Below are 21,286 nucleotides of genomic sequence, written 5' to 3' on the forward strand. Positions count from 1 at the left end.
ATAGGTAAAAGATAATTGTTTATAGAAATATTTGTTAGTGAAGATATGTGCACCGAACATATTTATTAATCATGATTATCACAAAAATTCGATAATTATTATTATCCATTTTTAAATACTTTAATCGTTGTATGAGTGACTGAACTATAATAATTTTTACTAAATTGTATTATGATATCATTTAGTGTCTTTTTTATCGACTTATTCACTATTTGTTTACATGTGTTTACATATGTATAATTTAAAAATATGTATTAAAACTAGAAAATATAAATATGTCTAACGTTTTTATTAATTGTTCAATTTTAATTTCTTTTTTGGAAATATATAAATATGAGTGAATATTTTGGTAATAAAATTGAATTTTATTTTTTAAAAGGATTTGAGTGTGGTATGAGATGTGGATTTGTACGGGTAACTATTCAAGATATTCAGTGTAGAGAATGATTCATCAATCCAATGTTTCTTTAGAATTTGATTTTATCTATTTCTTTTTTATCTAAAAAACCTTGTAGTGGGTAATTATTCATTTGGTTAAAAAATTAAAAAATGTCATTATTTTCCATGTGTGAAAGATAAAAATTATTATTAATTTTTTATTTAGAGGAGTAGAAATTTAAATTCAATTCATTCTTCTTTATTTATATAATATACAAGAGAACATTAATCTATTTTTTCTAAAGTTCAAAACCACCGTATTTACAACTTGAACAAGTATGAAAAAATTGTCTTTGTCTTTATGTTAGTGGTTTATGGAGTAAAGTTTTTTTTTTTTTTATCATTTATGGAGTTTACATTAGTATTTTAGTATACACATTTGTCTTTTAGTTTAATTATTTTTAAATCATTAAAACATTATTAAAAATTTGTAATCTACTAGTTAATGTTCTTTTTTTTAGTTATGATATTAGATATATAATATTGTTAAGAAAATTTATGATTATTTGGTTATTATTTAAAATGTCAATAATAGTAAGGAATGATTTTCAATGTCCTTTTTAATTATCACATACATTTTTTAAATACAAATATAAAATTTTGAAAAAAATTATTTAAAAATTCTAAAAATAAATCAAAATTACTAAAAATTAAATAAATTTTCATCGACATTTAAATTAATGCTACCGACGCTTAAATAAGCGTCGTTTGCACCGACCCTGCTAATGTCGACACAAGAATAACCGATGTCGGTGATATATTTGGCGATAGTTTTAATGGTTGACAAATGTTTTTTTAAGATTAACGAGAAGTTTTTTTTGTTAGAGTAAGTTTAGTTGTTTTGATTTATTAAATATTATTTTATATCATTTATAAATTAATTTTTTACTTTTATTTTCTGTTAAAATTATTGATAATCATATCCTTATAAAAAAAAATATAACTAATCACCTCATATATATATATATATATATATATATGATATAATTATGAAAATACTTATTAGATTAGTTCTCTACTTTAAGACTTAAGTAGGCGAGCTTGCTACTAATATTTTTAGTGCAAATCAATAAATGTGAAGCCGCTCCGTTGATTTCAATGACCAATTATATAATGAACTAAAAAAAAGAATAGATATATATAAATATAAATCTAGGTATAAATAAAAGAACATAATTGAAACGGGAGAAATTGCAAATGAAGATGACTCTTAAATGTAATTGTATTGAAGTTAGAAACTACAATTTATATTCAAATGGTGTTATAATTGAGCAAAGAAAATATTTCAACTTCAAATAACAATATTAATAGCCTTGGATTGCTGGAGGGGGTGGCGATGAGTACATGCCACCCACGGTTGGCGGAAGTGTCACATTTGGGAAGGCTTCTGGTGTTGGTTGAGGTCTAGGAGTTGGAGAAGGTGCTGGTGAGTAGATTGGTGGCGTTGGGTATAATTGGGGTGGAGGGCTAGAGGTTTGAGGAGGAGGTGAGTAGATTGTTGATGGTGGAGGAGGTGAGTATAATGGTGGGGGAGGACTAGCGGTTGGTGGAGGTGGTGAATATATGGGTGGTGGTGGTGAGTATACTGGTGGGGGAGGACTAGTGGTTGGTGCCGGTGGAGGTGGTGAATTTACGGGTGGTGGTGGTGGTGGTGAGTATACTGGTGGGGGAGGACTAGTGGTTGGTGGAGGTGGTGAATATACGGTTGGTGGTGGTGGTGAGTTTACTTGTGGGGGAGGACTAGTGGTTGGTGGAGGTTGTGAATATACGGGTGGTGGTGGTGAGTTTACTGGTGGGGGAGGACTAGTGGCTGGTGGAGGTGGTGAATATATGGGTGGTGGTGGTGAATATATGGGTGGTGGTGGTGAGTATACTGGTGGCGGAGGACTAGCGGTTGTTGGAGGTGGCGAATATACGGGTGGTGGTGGAGGACTAGCGGTTGGTGGAGGTGGTGAGTATACTGGTGGGGGAGGACTAGCGGTTGGTGGTGGTGGTGGTGGTGGTGAGTATAGTGGTGGTGGAGGTGGTGAGTAAAGTGGTGGGGGAGGACTAGAGGTTGGTGGGGGAGATGAGACAAGGGGTGGTGGTGATGCTATAGGAGGTGGAGGAGAAGAAATTGGTGGTGGTGGAGATTTGTTTATTGGTGGCTCCGAAGGAGGGCTCTTGGGGCGTCTTCGTATTTCGGGGCCAGGATTTTCAGGGTTTTCACGACAATGTTTTGTACAATCAATAGACTTGTCTAAAATAGGCTTACATACATGTGTAGGTTTTTGTTTTGGCTTGTTGTCCAAACAATTGTGGTGGTCATCTAATGTAATATCATTTCTAAGTTTTGGATCACATTCCTTTCCCTCATTTGTTATATAATTGTTTGAAAAAGTGAAGTTCAACAAACTTGGCAATTTACAAATGTTGTCGGGTATTGACCCTATCAACATATTGTTAGAGAAATCCAAGACTTCGACACTCTTCAATCCGTTAAGACTGACCGGCAATCCACCTACAAACTTGTTATGGCCTATGTCAACTATAGTTGCATTAGCTAGCATACCAATCTCCTCCGGTAGACAACCACCCAATTCATTATTAGCGAAAAGAATCTCATTTATATTACTCATTTGGTTAATGGTCTTTGGAATGCACCCGCTAAACCTATTGTTGGAAAACACAGCAACAGACACCGGTGACTTCCCAATGGTATCGGGAATGCATGCTTCAAACCTATTGTTATTAACGAACAATGCGTCGAGGTCTTTCTCAAATAGTTCTGGTGGTAACGACCCCTCAAAATCATTATACCTTATATCAAGGTATTTCAAAGATGGCAACCCTAAAACAACCTCGGGAAAGGGACCCACAAACCGGTTGTTGCTTAGGTCTAGCTCATGTACCAATTTAAGATTGCTAATACTTTGAGGAACAATCCCACAAAATCGGTTGGAATTGATATGAAGCAACGCGATGTCGGATAACATCCCAATCTCATCTGGGAGGTGCCCGGCAATGTCACCTTGGTTAAGGTCAACTCCTGCCACAACGGTTATTGTTGGATCATCTAGGGCTCTCTCGCAAAAAACGCCATTGTAGGCGCACACATTGGCACCATCCCAATTTCCGGTCATGTTCATCGGGTCAGAATATATGGCATCCTTCAATGCTTGGAGACCAATGTAGGCCCTCTTTAGCCTTGGATTAGGAAATGTGATTTGTAGGTCAACCTCGAAATCAAATCCGTCCGGAAGAGGGTCATTTTCATTGCCGGATGAATGAGGAAAGTGAGCCAAAGATACAATGTAAAATGAGGAGAGATATATATATAATAATAAGAAGAAGCAACCTTTGGCCTTCACATTTGGAAGGAAAGCCATTGGTGATGACCACCTTGGAGATACCCCAAGGCTGCTATATCTAAGCAACAGAAAAGAGCCAATGGATAGGAAATATGTCTTAGGTTGAGGAAGAGAGGGACCTCCCAAAAGTAAAGGGAGCCTTACGAGGGAAATATATATTTCTTTTTGCTAAAAACCCAAATCTCTATTTATAGTGCCCTATATTCATGGAAATTGTAGGCGAAACCAAAAAATGTGGTGATAACTCTCTTTGTGGGATTTTATCAAATATTCTTTCACAATAGTTCATCAAATATTATATATAGAGATATATTTACTAATTACTTTGAGATTTTGAGATTTTTTCCATTAAAAATAGTTTTAAATTTATTAGCGTACTCATTTCATATAGAATAAATTATGACATATAAAAAGTATTACAAGCATATAAGGGGTTACAAATGAATAAATTGAGAGACTCAAAAAACAGATATAACTCAGTTTTGGTTGACCTTGACCACATTTAGTTACTTGTTTATTTTTATTTTTTTATGTTTTAAATTTTATCCTTGGCAATAAATGATCCTAATTTATTTTTTCTTTTAAGTTAACTTTTCTTAATATATATATATATATATATATATATATATATATATATATATATATATATATATATATATATATATATATATATATATATATTTTCTCTAAACGTGGAAAATTATATATAATGACACTCCATATTTATGATTTTTAATTTGATTTAAGACTTTTTAAATTGAAATTAATGTAACCTGTAACATATTATCTCTTAGCCTCCAAATTAGGGTAATAATACACGAGTCTTAGTAGTGGCGGACCCATAAATGTTTTCTCGGGGGCAAATACATAGTAACGTAGCATTTTTTTTTTGCGAACAAATAAATACATTTTTTAATTAAAATATTACTCGGTAATTACATAAAAAATACTAACAAGCACAATTACAAAATACTAACAAGCACAATTACTAAATTATTCTTATCCATGATTCGGTACAAAAGAAGAAAAAATCTCTTCATTACGTTGACTACACCAATCAATCAATTCAAGAAAATTACTTTTATTTGATGAACTACTTGACTCATCATGTCTTGGAATAGGTAATCATTGCCTCAATAGAAAGCATGTTACATCAAATATTGTCGTTAAACGGGTGCGATAATTTATTTCTATATCACGACCATGTGTACGTAAAACGTTTCTCACGCTGTCTTTGATCTTGAAATGATTCAAATTGAATTCTAGCTTCATTATGACAACTATTTGAAGTTCCCATAGGACGATTGAATCTTTTTAATACTCTTTTCCAATTTTTTACTTATCTCCTATAAAGGTATCATCTACGTTTTTCTATTTAAAGGCTTGAAAAGATAATACCAAAAACAAAATGATGCATCTTTTGATATGTTATATTCTAACCATGTATATTTGATCAGTAACATTAGACTCATTAGTAGGCTCATTAATTGATTGAGAAGGCTTAGGCTGGTCATGTGATGTAGAAGTACAAATTCGTTTATAGAACATATACATTATTCTATATCCTACATAAAATAAATAACTAAAAATAAATATGTGTCACAACCCTAAACCCCTAAATAAAATCTAACAAATACATTTATTTGTTGAAATAATTTAAAATTAATTTAAAATTAAGAAATATAAAATAATATTTTACCCTTATATTTATATAAATGGTTATTTTACCCTTATATTTATATAAATTGTTATTTTAATCTTTATTTTATAAGTTATTTATATTATTAATTATATTCAAATTAATAATATATATATAATTATAATATAAATGTAGTTTTAAAATAAATAATAATATTATATGATTTTCATTATTTTATATATAATTTTTTATATTTTAAGTTATATAAATAAATCTTATTTATATATTAACTAAAATTTATGTATTATTATAAATATTGTATCTTAGAAAATATTGTTGTTATAAAATAAAATATTAATAATAATTACTTTAATAAATTATATTTGAAATTAGAATACTACAATTATGAATTAATTTTTTTTATTAATTTTTATAAAAGAAAGTGTTAGTTTATTATAAATATTTATATATTAGAAAATAATGTTTGTATAAAATAAAAAAAAAGTTATTATTTTATAAAAAGAAGTGTGATATTATTATAAAGAAAATGTGAGAGGCAAAGTTTGATCATTTCACCTTCGTTATACATTTCAGCTCCAAAACCAGTAGAACAAAGCCTTATTGGTAAACATATATATAAAAATTATCTTAAAACTTTTACACTGGTCGGGGGAGGCCCGGCCTCCAAGACCCCCTAGTAGGTCCGCCACTGAGTCTTAGAATAATTTTGCATTTTGACAAGTGTCATTCAGTGAGACTCGAAATATGAAATCAAGTGTTATAAATGATTCTTATACGGAAACATATTTTATTCAAAAATTAATTATATTAATTAACTTTTAATAGATTTCAAATCAATTTTTAGACCACCGTTTATCTTTTATTTCAATAATCAAAATCTCATAACTTACCATCTTTTCGAATCTCATAAAAGATTTGAGGAATCGAATGATATATTTGATTAAAGAAAATTTGATTTTAAAATTATTCATTTAAATTAAATTTTAAATGACTAGTGTTTTAATTTATAGAGTCGCCTCACTTGATTGTTAAAAATTAAGAAAATATTTTACGTGTACAAACGTAATTTCAAAGATTCTTTTAGAACTTAGTGACATTCGGGAAAAAAACTTACACGTTATGTCTTACGTACTCGTTAAAAAACGATATTATTTCTCAAGACATTAGTTATTTAGAAAATGAATTTTACGTTTTATTTATTCAATTATTTTTTATGTTCCTAAAAATGTATTTAAGTTTGACATCTTTGTTTTCAAATATTAAAATAAACGTTGATACATGCGATTGATATTGAAAATTTACATTAAAAATATCAATTAAAGAGGTTATATTTAAAAATAAATTCAAATTAGTCATTAATAAAATATTATTTTGTGTAAATGTTCTAAAAATATTTTAAAGAAATTATTTTTCAAATTTTTTAAAAATAGTTTGAAAGTTTGAATATATTAAAATTATTTAAAATCAAAAATAAAAACCAATAGGCCTAAGGGAATATTAATATATTAATATATATATATATATATTATCCTAATTTTTATTAATATAATATATAAATATATTAAAACAAATCTTTTTAGTTTTCTCTCTTATATATATCTTATTCTAATTAAAAATATTTTTCATTTAATTTATTTTTTAATATATAATAATTATATAATTTTTTTATATAATTTTTTTTTACCTATTTTTTTTTAAATATTAAATTTTTTTTGTGTTTTTTATTTATATATATATAAGAATATATATATATATATATATATATTTGAAAAAAAAAATAATATTTGTGAGCTTTTGAAATTAATTATGTAAAATATTTAATTTTATTCAAAATTTAATAATCTGGGAATTTGAGAAATTCGAGTTAAATTAATTAAAACAAGATTAATTTAAGAAAAAGATTATTTATTTAAAAATATAGTCGCCAAATTATTTTAGAAAAATCAATAAAATGTATGTTTACAAACGTACTTTATACTAAAGTTTCCATAAGGGGTTCATATTTTGATTACGCTCGGAAAAGGGATTTAGCGCCACTTAAAGAATGGTTTTAATCACAAAGTAAAATTCTAGCTATCAAAAGTTTTATTTATAATATTTTATTTTCATTAATTAGTAGTCTGGGTGTCCTAAACAAGGATAGATTTAGATTACGTAAATAATTGTACAAAATTATTTAGAAGTGTATACTTGTGATTGCGTTGATATTAAATTGAGTAAAAACCTTAAAAAATATTATAAAAGTATTAGAATTTAAAATAAATTTCAAATAGAGCCTTAGTCAAAATATTTGTTTGGGAAAATTAAAATTCATTTTCTGACCTATCGGGATTATTTGAAAATGGATTGGGATTTTAAAATTTCAAAAATAATTTTGGATTTCGAAAAGTGGAACCAAATAGGACTTATGATCGGAGTTCAAATTCTTGGGTCCGTTTTAACCAATCTGGGATCGGACGGGCTTGGTCTAGACCAGGGTGGTCTGAATTAGGGCTCGTAACACATAGTCAAAGGACCAGAGGGTTAAGTCTTGGGGTTCAGGAGGCTCTTCCCGAACTCAGATCATTTGGTCCTTGGTTCTAGAGGCTCAGTCCCAGATCTAGTTTCCTCGGTCGTGGACCTAGAAGTCTCGATCTTAGGTTAGAACTTTTGGTTCTTGGTCAAATTTCTCGTTCGGATTCCTCGGTCCATGCTCAAGAAAATCGATCCTAGGTCTTGGTCCTAACTCAAAAACATCGGTCCTTAGTCTCGGTAATAGGTCGATTTTCTTGGTACTCGGTCTTGGACTCGGTTAGGAACGAGAATTCTCGGTTCAGTTTCTTAGTCCCAGTCCTATAGGAACTAGTCATTGATGACCGAGTGTTCTTCATTTGGTATGAAAAATTTCAGGTTTGTATCTTTTGACACAGACTATTAAATCGTGATCTGCAAGTAGCAAATAACTCATATGATTGTAGGGTTCATAAACCCTAACCCTAAACACGATCAATCGAACTCCATAACAATTGATATTTCAAAATCATTTTTAAGAAAAAAATTGGGAACTTTTGATTTAGGCTATCTGATGTCCTAATTCTTGTTCCAACAACTTTGAAATGATGATTATAGTCGAACACAACCAAAACAAGAATATCAATAAAGCTCTCTATAACAACTTTCAAAACCGAAATTCAAACTTAATTTTTTAAAAACATCAGTTGGATCAAACATAATCGGGATGTTGATAAAATGATTTAGAAATCATCCTAACATGTTTAAAAATATGTTAGGAAACTATTTGATTCAAAATTCAAGCCTAAAAGCTCAAAAACACGGTTTTCAAATTTTCTAGATTTTAAAATCAAATTTAGGTTTTTTTCGATTTAGGTTGAATTGATCGAATCTCTTTCAACAGAAAACTTATTAATCATTTAGGGAATGATTTCTAACAAAGAAAACACAAAATTTATCCCTAGAAATGATCAACCCTATCATACTTGGAAAAATCCAATTTCAAATCACCATTCCAATTAGAGTGAGTCTGGAAATTTACCAATGATTGGAGAACACTCTAATGATGTGTATTAAGCATACCGAGACCCTATATTGAAGCTTGGCTCGCTAGAGAAGATTCTTAAAAAAAACAGTTGGTCGGAATTTTTGTAGAACTTCAATCGGGATGTGATATATAAATTTTGTTTGATGGATTGGAAGTTTAACACGTAGGGAGTATTTATACTCAACTAGATTAGTTATTGAAGTTGAATTCGACTTCAAATTTTTTTTTCTGAAATCTTATCCTTCGAATTTATGTTCGTCCTTGGCAGCCTAGCTAGAGCGTAGGTTTTGACTTCAAAGTCTAGGGGAATTGAAGGCGGAGTAGTGACATGCACGATGGTGAAAAGAAATGAAGGGATAAGTTGGAGTATCGTAGGAGATAATCCTTCTAAAAGATCACCAGCATCCATTACGGGCCTCGAGAGTTCGCGAAGAAGACGAATAAAACAACTTTGTTTTGTTTAAACAAAACGCATCATTGCATTCCATTGGCGTTCCATTGGCGCTGGGGCGATTTGGCTAACGGGGTTAGCATAACCGTTAGTTGATTCCATGTGGACCGGACGCGCACGTGCATGTTTCTGGGTAAGGATGGCAATTTGAAACCGCCCCGCGAAAACCAAACTGAATTGCCCCGTTTCGGACGGTTTTTCCCCAAAACCGAACGGGGATGGGGCGGGGTTGGTATATGTGCCCCCCGCCCCAACCCGCCCCGATTTCACACCGATTTTGCCCCAAACACCATAAACATAATTAAATATATTAAATCACGAATATATTTATTTATTCACTGTATTTTATAAGACTAGTAAGGTTATTTCATTATAATAATATAAAATTTTAATATATTACAATATATATTATATTAAAAAATTCGTTTATATAATTTTATTGTATAATTTTTATTTTATTTTTTTTTTAAAAATTATTAAAAGTGCCTCGTGGGATTCCCCGAAACAAAAAAAAACGAATGAGGCGGGGATGGTAAATGCATTCCCCGCCCCGAACCGCTCCATTGCCATCCATATTCTTGGGCGCTGAATGAAAATTCAGCGCCGATCCGATGGCTAAGTATCTTGCGCAATGAAATTCTTTATTTTCGGCCACATTAGATCATCATTTTTTATTTTTAATAAAAGGGTTATTTGAAATCAAATGTTAACCCCTTGCATTTTTCTTCACAAAATTAATACACAAAAATATTTTTGACAACATAATAAAAATTATGATCATTTATTTTATTTTTGGGTATTTTGGGGTACTTATTTAATTGTTTTAACCCGTAAATTATACATATTTTATGTTTAAATTTATACTTAAATAATTTCAACCCCTTTTTGTGTTTAATTTGGGTAAACTAAATACAATATTTTAACCTCAAATTATTTTTTCATTTTTATTTAATCTTTCTAATTAGGGTTTAATTATTATAACAATTAACCCTAAGCCTAAGCTAGAAAAATAATTTTGGGTTTTGAAAAGTGGAACCAATCAGACCTTAGGACTAGAGTCATAAGCCTTGGGTCTATTTTATCGATCAGGATTCGGAGACCCTCGGTCTAGGTGCTAAGGACTCTCGATCCTAATTTGATATTACTAGTCTAGGTGTTTAAACCCATCGGTCTAGGGTTAGCCAGGTTAAGTCCCTCGGTCGAGGTATATAAACCTCTCGGTCTTGGGTTAGATCTCGGCTAATTTCCTTGGTTTCGGGTTCAAGGATTCTCGGTCTTAAGTCGGACCTCTCAGTTTTAGGTTGGACCTCTCGGTCCGAGGTGAAAATTCTTGGTTGGATTTCTCGGTCCTATCTCAAGAACATCGGTCGGACCTCTCGGCCTTGTTGAAATTCTCGGTACTAGGTCTCGGTCCTAGGATCGAATTTCTCGGTCCTAGGTTTCGGTCCAAACTAAGGATCCTCGGTCGGATCTCTCGATTCTAGGCTAAGAAGCCAAGGTCCTTAAGAACACCTAAGTTTATTTTATTTAATTCTTTTTTAGCTTGGATTTTTTGATTCAAGGGTTTGGGTAGTTTCATAAAGCTCCTAAAAACATGTTGATCATTATCTCAATGTATCAATCAATCTAGATAATGATCAATTTGTTCAAAATAGTTTATGATCAAAATTTATGTTTTTTTTATTTTAAAGTTGTTTTGAAGGAAAATGAGATATCTATTAGCTTCTTTATATGACCTATACTTTATTAGTACCAAAACAAAAACACTTCATGTTTTTTTAACCAAATCAAGAACTCAAAATTTTTAATTATTTTGAAAATTTTGATTTTGATCAAACATGACCGGGATGGATCAAACATGATCCAAACATTTTCCCAACATCATTACAATCATTTTAGGATTCTTTATTTGTTGTGATTCAACAAAATTAGCCCAAGAACAACAACTTCAATTTTTGAATTTTAAAAACTGAAATTTAGGTTTTTGTTTTTAAGACCGATTAATCGGTTATATCTTATCCAAATAGTTTCTAAATGATCCTGTGATCATTATTCAACCATAAAATACCATAAATATCAAACATACAAACTTATGCAATTTGAAATATAAAAAATTAAAATTAAAACTGTAAATATGAATTAAAGGGTGATTGGAAAACATTCTTTAAACCTTAGGGAAGCTATTGTGATGCTGTAATCTAAGCTTTAAGGCCTTATCCAAAGTTTTCAAAAAATCCAAAAACTAGAAGCTTTAATGGCATATTTAAAAATTCAACGATCCGAAGGTGGATAGTGAATCTCTTGCCTTTAGAATGCCTCGGGGATGTATTTATACTATCCCTTAGTCGGTGGAGTCCCAAAGTGGGATGAATCAAGCAAAAGCCATTAATTGCATCTTGGTTGTTCTTCCTCCAATTAGCCAGAATAGGGATGAATCGTCCATATTATTGTAGCATAAATGATCACCAACATAGGGTGGTCAATTCAGGCTTTAAATAAGCCGAAATGGTTGAATAACGAGGGAGTTTCATGTTGGCAAAATCAAGGACAAATGTTCATCCTTATCTGCTCGACGTCGTGATGATGATGATTATAGGCCAAAACGATGTCGTTTTCTGTGCATTTGGAGATAGCAGGTCGTTCCGTTAGTGATTCATCAAGGTGTATCGTTCCATTAGTGATCGAAGAGGCGAAGCTAACGTCCGCATTATCTGATCCCCTATAGCCTGGACTCGCGCTTCCTTTGGCTACAATGGGGTATGTGACTTTCTCTTGGGAATCGAATGAGAATATGATGCTCATCCAGCGGACGCGGTTACGGTTGTAGTCATTCAATAAAATTTCGGCTACACCCGATTATTGATTTAATTTTATTTTAAAACCTTAAGGGTTTTTTTGAAATTGATTTTTCTTTCTTCCTTTTGGCTTTATTATTGATCTTTTTAAATACACATAATATTACAATAAATGGGGTAAATATTTTACCAATTTATTTAACCTTTTTTTTGTATATTTTTAGGGTTAAATAAATAATTTTGAGAGATGAAATGAGTACCTCATTTTATTGTAAATTATTTATTTTAATCTCTGATTTTTTAAAATTATTTTAAGATAAATGAGTAAAACATTTATCCCAATATTTTTTTTGGCCTTAATCCTTAATTAATTTGATTAATTATTACAATAATTAATCCTTATTTATTGGTTTTAATTGAGTTTTTGGGCATGGGTTTAATTATTTTGATTTTATTTATTAAAAATGAATCAAAATAATTATTTTAATATTATAAATTTGATTGTAGATTTTTAGTGCTTACAAAGAGTCTCTCATGAATCGAGTTTGAATACAACAAATTCTTTTAGAAAATATTGATTCAAGTATGACATCTAACACTAGCTTATCTAGTTCAATTTATATTGAGGGGGTTTAAAAAGATGGAACTTGTAGCGTGATGACTATTGAAGTGACCCATTGATGTTGTGTATAACAGTTCGTCAAGGTGCTTCCAAACGTTGCTATATGAATCTTTTTTTATGATTATCCTAACAAGTATAATTCTTGGGGAATCCTGTTTTACAAAACTTAACAAAGTACTCGTAAAATCTACGGGGTAAGGATAATCTTAGGTATTGAAACATCAATTCATGTCTAGCATGAATATCAATAGATTATTCATATTTAGTGATGTATAAATGACTAAGAATAACGTCATGAGATAGGCTGAGAATATGAATTTTTAGTAACGTTTAATGTGGGTTACTAACAAGTAACATTTTCAAGGTGATCATAAACATATGATCATAAGTCTTAGAGACGAGGTCGATAAATTTTCCTTTGGAGTCTGAGTGAGCACGAATTGTGATTTCAATATCTCGACCAACATAGGAATATTTTTCAATTTTTTAGAGATTTTTGGAGTTTATTCTGATTCTCGTTTTGGCATTTTCATTTTTTTATTATTTTCTTCCTAAAGCATGAGTTTCAAACATCTAATTCTTTAACAAAAGTAACAATAAGGTGTAATTTCTCAATTTGGGGCTCCAGGCCTCATTTTTATGGGGTTTATTAATATTATTTTCCTTCATAATCCTTCGATGGAGGGTTGCTCTCAGGATAATCACTTATAAACTATGCCGTAAACTAGAGAGTAGGGAGTTTTGTTTGCCGATGTTAGAGCGGTTGTATGATATCCCCATAAGGCGTATGGCAACTTCTCGTGTTAGTCCTTATACGTGCTGGTCCTTTTCTTGATGATGATAATCAAGTTTTTATTTGTTGTTTTGACCGCATCATTGGTTTGTGGTGTATAGGGCATTGATTTGTGATGGTCGATCTTTAACTCATCGAGCAGTTGCAACATTTTTCCTTGGAAGTGTCGACCATTGTTTGAAATCAGAGCGTGAGAAATTCCATATTTAGAGATGATACTAGTTCAGATGAACTTTGCCACTTAAGACAATTTGAAAACCTTTTAGGAGGATGCTTCAACCCATTTGGTGAAGTACTCTATGGCAACAAGTATAAACTCTTGTCCATTTGATGCATGGGGATAGATTTAATTGATTACGTCGATGTCCAATATAGAAAAGGCTAAGGGGATGTCATGTTTTAGAGGAATGAGGCTAGTGTATGCTTCAAGTTAGCTTAAATTTGACATTAATTACAGCTCCTTACATAACTCACAAATTCTTGTTCAAGGTTTTGCCAATAATATCCTTAACGGAGTATGTTAGATTAAGTTAAATAAAGAAAAAGGGGAAATATTTAATTAAGATTAAATAGGAATTCATTAATTAAGTTGAATGAAGAAAAATGATTTAATTAATTAAAATGAACTTAGGATAATTAAAATCAATACGACATAGTTTTGATGATGCGTTGATAATTGAATAAAATAAGTTCGACAAAAGTTTAACGCGCAGGTAAAGCCGAGGAGGCGCGAGCAACATAACTGACGTCAGTAGAGCTGTCTTCAGCACGCTGGCATCAGACTTGCTTCAACATCAGTCTGAAGAAGCACGGGCAGACGTCTTACTTCAACAACAGTCTGAAGAAGCGCGAGAAGACGTCTTACATCAATAGTAATCTGAAGAAGCATGAGCAGATATGTTACTTCAAACACTAGAGTTGAAAAAGCGCTAGTAGACTACTTACATCAACAACAGAGTTGAAGAATCGCTAACAACCAAGTTGCTTCAAATAGCGTTTGAAGAAGAGCTGACAACAGCCTTGCTTCAGCAGAAGTCTGAAGAAGCGCTAACATCATAGTAGACAATAACATCATTTCTCATTCAGCATAAATGTGTTGCGCTAACAATAGACTTCCATTTACAACGACTAGAAATTCAACACGTATCTACTGATTAGATTCGACCGTTTCTATACTTAAATATGAAAGAACTTCAAAGTATAACGTTTAATCCCTAGATTTCTGAACGACGGATCCCTGAATATCTGGATTCTCGATACGACAAATCCTCCCGGTCAATTCACGTATCTAAAATTCAGATTCGATCGTTGCTACACTTCAATAGCGCCTTTTGGGAAGTTGGATGAGATCTGGACGCTCATCTAATTATCCATAATCCTTCTGCAAAAGATTATAAATAACTTCTGCTACATAGGATCATCAGATTTTATTTTGATTTAAAAAGTTTATTAAAATCGATTTTTAATTCATTTTAAATTCATTTCTTCACCAAAAATTTCACAAAAACTATTTATGGAATCATAATAAAAATTATGATCATAATTTATTTATTTTGGGAATTTTGGAGTATTTTATTTAATTTATTTAAGTCTTGAAATAAACATAAATAATGATTAATTCACAATTAAATATTTTTACCCTCTTCTTTGGTCTAATTTGGGTAAAATAAATACAATATTGTATCCTAAAATGTTTTTAGAATTTTGAATAATTTTCTTAATTAGGGTTTAATTATTGTGATTTAGTTTTTAATTCCTTCTTTAACTTATTTTGAGTATAAAAATCCAAAATATTATTTTTAATATTATTAAAAATTATAATATTGTTTGAAAGTAGAGTAAGTGAAATTTTCATGCTTATAGAATGTTCCTCTCGAACCGAGTTTGAATAAAACAAATTTAGTTTTGGGGAAACGTGGGTTTGAGGTTTGATCATAAAAAATTGTACCCTAACCTACAATGAGGTAGAAGGATAAAACATGAATGACACTAGATGATGGTGAAGAGTCATAACAATAACTAATGGTTGGGGATATCGTTTGATATTCCTTTGCCTATTGACTTCTGTCGGGGATAGATTATCACAACAGTCTTATCACGTGTTGGGAAGACGACAAGGTGTTGCTGGAGATGAGTCATGACAATTGCTCATTCTTTCCTTTATTGAATTTCTTGGAGGATGGACTATTAAAATAGTCTTACCATGCTGAGGAGTAAGAAGGACTCCAACTGGGGATGTAATATCAAAATAATACTTTCATAACAATGAATGATGGTGCTTATCAACATATAGGGTTCACTTGTGTAGTGAAAAAAACTCTTTGTGAGGAAGAGTCTCATGATAGTAAGACTACCTATCAACAAGTAGGACTCTTCTAAGGAAACTCTCCTAAATAAAATCCCACAGTGATAGAGATAAAACTCTCGGGGATAGTGACAATAATCATACCACGTCCATCAATAAATGGAATCCACTACTAGAGAATAGTCGTCATAATTACTCTCGAGGATGCCTATAGTGAGATAGGACTTTTCTAAGGAATGTAGAGAATTCTCTGTTGAGGATGAAGAAAGATAGTTAGATAAATTAGATAGTTAATTAGTAGGTAATTAACTATCTAAAGAAACTAACTAAATTCAATGTTTGTGCAGGAAACACAGGGATCGGTCGAATTCTTAAATCAACCTTCTCACTCTGAACCGGTCGACCGATATAATAAAGGCAGCACAAATCAGAATTTTCCAATTTATCTATTCGGATATCTCCACTACAGAATCAAGTAGAATATCATTTCGAATTAATTTACCGCTCAACTAAAGGACCGGTAAATCTATATGTCAAAGATCAGTTTTCACTTTTCGGTAGTAGGACTGGTCAACCGATATTGAAACAACAAACCGGTAAGACGATCAGACGGCACAATACTAGGCGTAATCTTAAAGCTACCGTACAAAAAAAAAATAACGGGCAGTTTAACTGACCAAATCAAATATATGAAACTGTTGGAAGTTTCCAATTATGTGTAATCAAATTACTTTAGGAATAGGGAATAGGCAAAAGGAAGCCTTCAAATATGCATACTATGTTATTTCCATTTTGATACAAGTCTGATGATAGCCTTTGGGAAGCAGAAGACTGCCAAAAGTGAAAAGGTACTTATTTTGGTATAAGTCCAACAGTAGTCCCTAAGGAGCAGGTATTTGTCAAACCGCTCCAGATGATAAAGTCAAAAGAAGACAAAACTATCCGGCCGTATTGCTTCTTGGGAAGTGTCAACCGCATTTAATGTCATGTAGTCCTTTGTTGACCGACCAATCAGAATCATGGACTACCATGCAGGCCGTTGTGTGAGAAATATGACAGTTGTCATATTCTCACTACTTAAGAAGCTTGAAGATCAGCAGCAAAAACACGAATGCCACATACACCTAAGCAGATACAATATTCAAGAGAATAAGCAACAAAGAAAAAGATATCAATCAAATCCAAAAAGCCTTAAACTTTTCTTGTCTACATACTACCTAAAGTGTTAAAGTGTATTTCATTCATTTTGTGTAAGAAGTGAGAGTTGTAAGTCAATAACGAGGAGTAAATAAGCCTCAGTTATTTGACGTGTTGTAAAGTGTTGAATATTCTTAGTGAATATCCTTCTCAAGGTTTGAGAAGAAGGGGTGACGTAGGAGTTTTTATCTCTAAACATCTATAAATCTTGTGTTGTGTTTCTTATCTTCTCCATACCTCTTTATTGTTGTCTAATCTGTGTGAGTGTGTTGCTTCAAGTTGAAACGAACTTGTTAGGATCGGGGACGCCCTTGGAGGACCGGGGTGTTTTCCGGTTTCAGGGAAGGGTGGCCGCTTACACAACACACAACTCTTTTGGTGATAGTCCGGTTAAAGACTACAACCGTTCTTAGCACTGCACAACCTGTCACAGACTCTTGAACCGGGTTCAAGGGCGGAAATGTCTGTTTCAGGTTGAAGCAACGAATGCGACTTTAGATGATGTTTAAGAAGGAGTCGGTTTAATGGAGGTGAGTGACCGGTTTTAAGAGTATGATTGGTTTTGAGGTTAAGGTTTAAGTAAACAAGAAATGAAAGCAAGAGAAGGAACACGAGACACGAGATTTGTTTATGGATGTTCGGAGCAAACCCTCCTACGTCACCCCTTCTTCTCAGGTTATGAGAAGGATCTCCACTAACTCTTTAGAGTTACAACAACACTTCCGGTCGAGCCCAACTTCGCTACTCGCCGGTTACACCAAACTCACACTTTGATGTAATACAACAACTCAACACAAACACACACAGAAGGCTTCCGGTTTTAGACACACCGGTTTTGGAATACAGGACTTTATCTCTCTAGAATTTAATGCTTTATGACTTTCAGAATTTATGATGCTCACAACTATAACTACCGAACTGCATTGAATGAAGACGTTTGATCTTCCTTTTATAGCTGAAAGTAGCCAACGGCTACTTTCTTCTCTCTCTTCTGGATTGGTTGATCGTCATCACGCCTGTTTGCAGAAGGGTTGCTTGCACGCTTCAATTTCCTCAACACCTGGCATTCATGCAGCAGCTCTGAGCGTAAGATGACGTAACCGGTTTTCAGATTGAGACACGTGTTGAACATCCACTTCCGGTTGTCAGCTTCGGATCTATAAAGCATCATTGCTTTCCTCGCATGCTTCTGATCGGATCCGATCTTCTTTTATTCTTTCGAGACATGTTTCTTCCGTCATGGTACGTCACTCTTGAATTTTGAATCTTCTGACTTTTGTTCTGAACCATCCGGTTTTTGTGCCTTGTGCTGTATCATCCGGTTGGAGAGTATAATCTTTCTTCTTCGTTAACCGGTCGCTTGAGAGAGTAGAACCGGTTCCTCTGATCTTTAACTTGATCACTTGAGACTGGTTTCTTTGAAGTAGTAGCAACCGGTTTTTGATGCCTCAACCGGTTCGTACGGTTTTAGAAGTACCTGCACATGAAGATTAACCTCTGTTTAGTTCGTCTGGCCGGTTCCAAAATTAATCTACTTAATTTTTCTATCAATTTCTCCCTTTTTGATTATTTAGAATAAATATTCAAAAATTGTAATGTATGGCCGGTTCCAAAATTAATCTACTTAATTTTTCTATCAATTTCTCCCTTTTTGATTATTTAGAATAAATATTCAAAACATGTAATGTATGGCCGGTTAAAAAATTTGCTTAGTAGCCAGTTTAGAAAAATTAATTTACTTAATTTTTCTATCAATTTCTCCCTTTTTGATTATTTAGAATAAATATTCAAAACATGTAATATATGGCCGGTTTAAAAATATGAGTTTGATCGTTTTGAGAAAAATATGTTAGAACCTATTAGAAAGAACTAAGTAACCAAGTTCTGAGAAATAATAAAACATAATTGTTCAAAGTAAACAAAGAAAGAGTTTAGGGCTTGGATGATCCCCCCTTGTGTTGCTCCTTTTCCAGCTCCTTCTCCAACCGTCTTCTTTCTTCTTCTTGCCTTGCTCTGTGTTCTCTAGCACGTCTTTCGGCATCGATCAGCACACCAGCCCATACACTTGAATGACCGGTTCCCTTATTCTTGAGATTGAAGTTGGCACAAACTGGTTTTGGTGGTGGAGGCGGTGGGGCATTTGGAGGTCTGAAGCTTGGAGTTGCTGTGGAATCTCCGGTTGTCCTTCTCTTTCGCCGGCTAAGTTCCTCCGGATCTTCTTCTTCTTCCTCATCAAGCGGTTCCGCATTTATCACGACTGGTAAGGCTGTTTTCTGTTCTGCCCGTTTCATCACATTCTTAACTGCACTTCGCTTCTTCTTGTTCCTTGTATTCATGGAGTGGGACGGTTGAGCTAGTGAAAGTTCCTGGACGTTGGCCTGCTCTTCCTCGTTGCATTGTTGTGCAAGCTCATAGTCTTTATCTTCAATTTCCTTCTGTAACCGTTCCCTTTCTATTTCTTCCTCTTGCAGTTTCTTTGCGGTTTCAGCATCCTTTTCGATTTGCGTCAGAGTTGTGGTGACTTGAACCTTGGACATTTCCCCGATTTGAATAGCCATTGCCTGCAGCATGTCAACTAATGGAGCGGTTGCGGCTTTGACGGACTCGGCAATCATGGCTTTTACTGTTGTCTGCATGGTCGTGTCCATCATGGTTTGTAGAGATTTTGACAGTTTATCTTCAGCCACTGCAATTCTTTTGTCGGTTACGGCTTTAAAATTTCCAATGCATGAGTCAACTGTTTCAGCCATCGCTTGCTTGATTTGATCAATTTCCAGAGATTTGACCGGTTGAGAGGCTTCTTGTTCCAAGTTTTCAGAAGTTCCGGATGACTCACCACTTATAAAGAACGGCTTACTTTGATATAACTCGGCATTGTTGAATTGACGTTGACAACTTTTCCACCATTGCATGTCAAGACGATCAAGATTTCGCACAAGCTGTTCTCGTACCCCAAGAAATCGTTCGGCCATCCTCATTTCGATCGGGTTTAGCGTCTTTCCTTGGGTTTCTTGAAAAGCGTTTTCAACAGCCTGTAACCGAGCATTTTCAAGGATTACCGGAGCTTTGTTAAACGTCGGTTGGATTAGGTTGGTGTTAGCTAGGTTAAGTGCCCTTTCTTCTAGTTGGATGAGCTTGTCCCATTGTTTGTTCCCACTTAAACCTGGAAGCATGTCGGATAACTTAGTTTCGCATCGGAGCTTCACCCACAAGATGTATGGCGCTAGCGCATCACTTGCCCCTTTGTTCATGTCTTGAATAAGCTCCTCGAAAATCTCATTTTCTTGCTCTATGGTGTATGGAATCTCGTCCCCGGTCATGGCGTCATGTTGAGGATTGGTTTGCATCGTGCCTGTTCCGGTTTCCGTTGTTTCTTCAATGAGAATGCCTTTGCCTTTATTTACCTGAGTGGAACCTTCAGGTGTTGATGCTGGTTGGTTTTCTGAAACCATCTTTCCTCCTGCGGAACCGGAAGGTTCCTGTTCTTCAATATTTCCCTCCTGAGCTGGAGGTGCAATTTCTGTTGATTTGGTCGTCTCATCGACCGGTTGTGCTTCATTCTGATCATCTGGCTTCCGACGACTTGAAACATCGTCCTCTTCGGTTTCTCTTGTGATCTCTTGGACCACATTCTGAATTGCTTCCGAGGTATTTAAGCCCACAGTGGCTATAACCTCTTCAGCTTGTTTACTGGGTGACTTGGAGGTTGCAGAGTGAACATTTGCCTCTGCTTCCTCCTTGGAATTTGACTTGTTCTCCTTGCTCCCCGAAGATTCGGTTTGCCTTGGAGAATGAGATGGGATGGGAACTGGAATGACGGTGTTGAGTGGAATGGGCTGAAATACATCTGCGGTTCTTTCCGGTGGATTGTCCGAGGAAAGCATTTTCTCGGAGTCCGCCAGTTTCTTTGAACTCTTCTTCGCGGCTACCTTCTTCCTCCTTTTCGGTTCTGGTGGAACTTCTGCTTCAACCGCTTTTCTTGACGGTTTCTTCTGTCTGGTTTCTTCTTCAACCGGAACCGATGAACTGGCTCCCTTAGATGATTTGGTCTTTGAGGATTTAGGTTTGATAGTCTTCTCCGGCTTTTCGATCACTGACTCTGAGTCAAGAATGTTGGAGATCGGAAGCGGCATGCCT

At 33.6% G+C, this 21,286-nt stretch overlaps 1 protein-coding gene across 1 annotated transcript; it reads right to left on the reverse strand.

Moving 5' to 3' along the window:
* Positions 1–1,598: 1,598 nt before the first annotated feature.
* LOC124912287 (pollen-specific leucine-rich repeat extensin-like protein 3) lies at positions 1,599–3,870 on the reverse strand. The gene has a single exon (XM_047452884.1). It carries the CDS (start codon positions 3,804–3,806, stop codon positions 1,743–1,745), a length of 2,064 nt encoding a protein of 687 aa, XP_047308840.1. The 5' UTR covers positions 3,807–3,870; the 3' UTR covers positions 1,599–1,742.
* Between the last annotated feature and the right edge of the window lie 17,416 nt (positions 3,871–21,286).

Source organism: Impatiens glandulifera, chromosome 8, assembly GCF_907164915.1.
Source record: "Impatiens glandulifera chromosome 8, dImpGla2.1, whole genome shotgun sequence".
In the NCBI taxonomy this organism is placed as follows: Eukaryota; Viridiplantae; Streptophyta; class Magnoliopsida; order Ericales; family Balsaminaceae; genus Impatiens; species Impatiens glandulifera.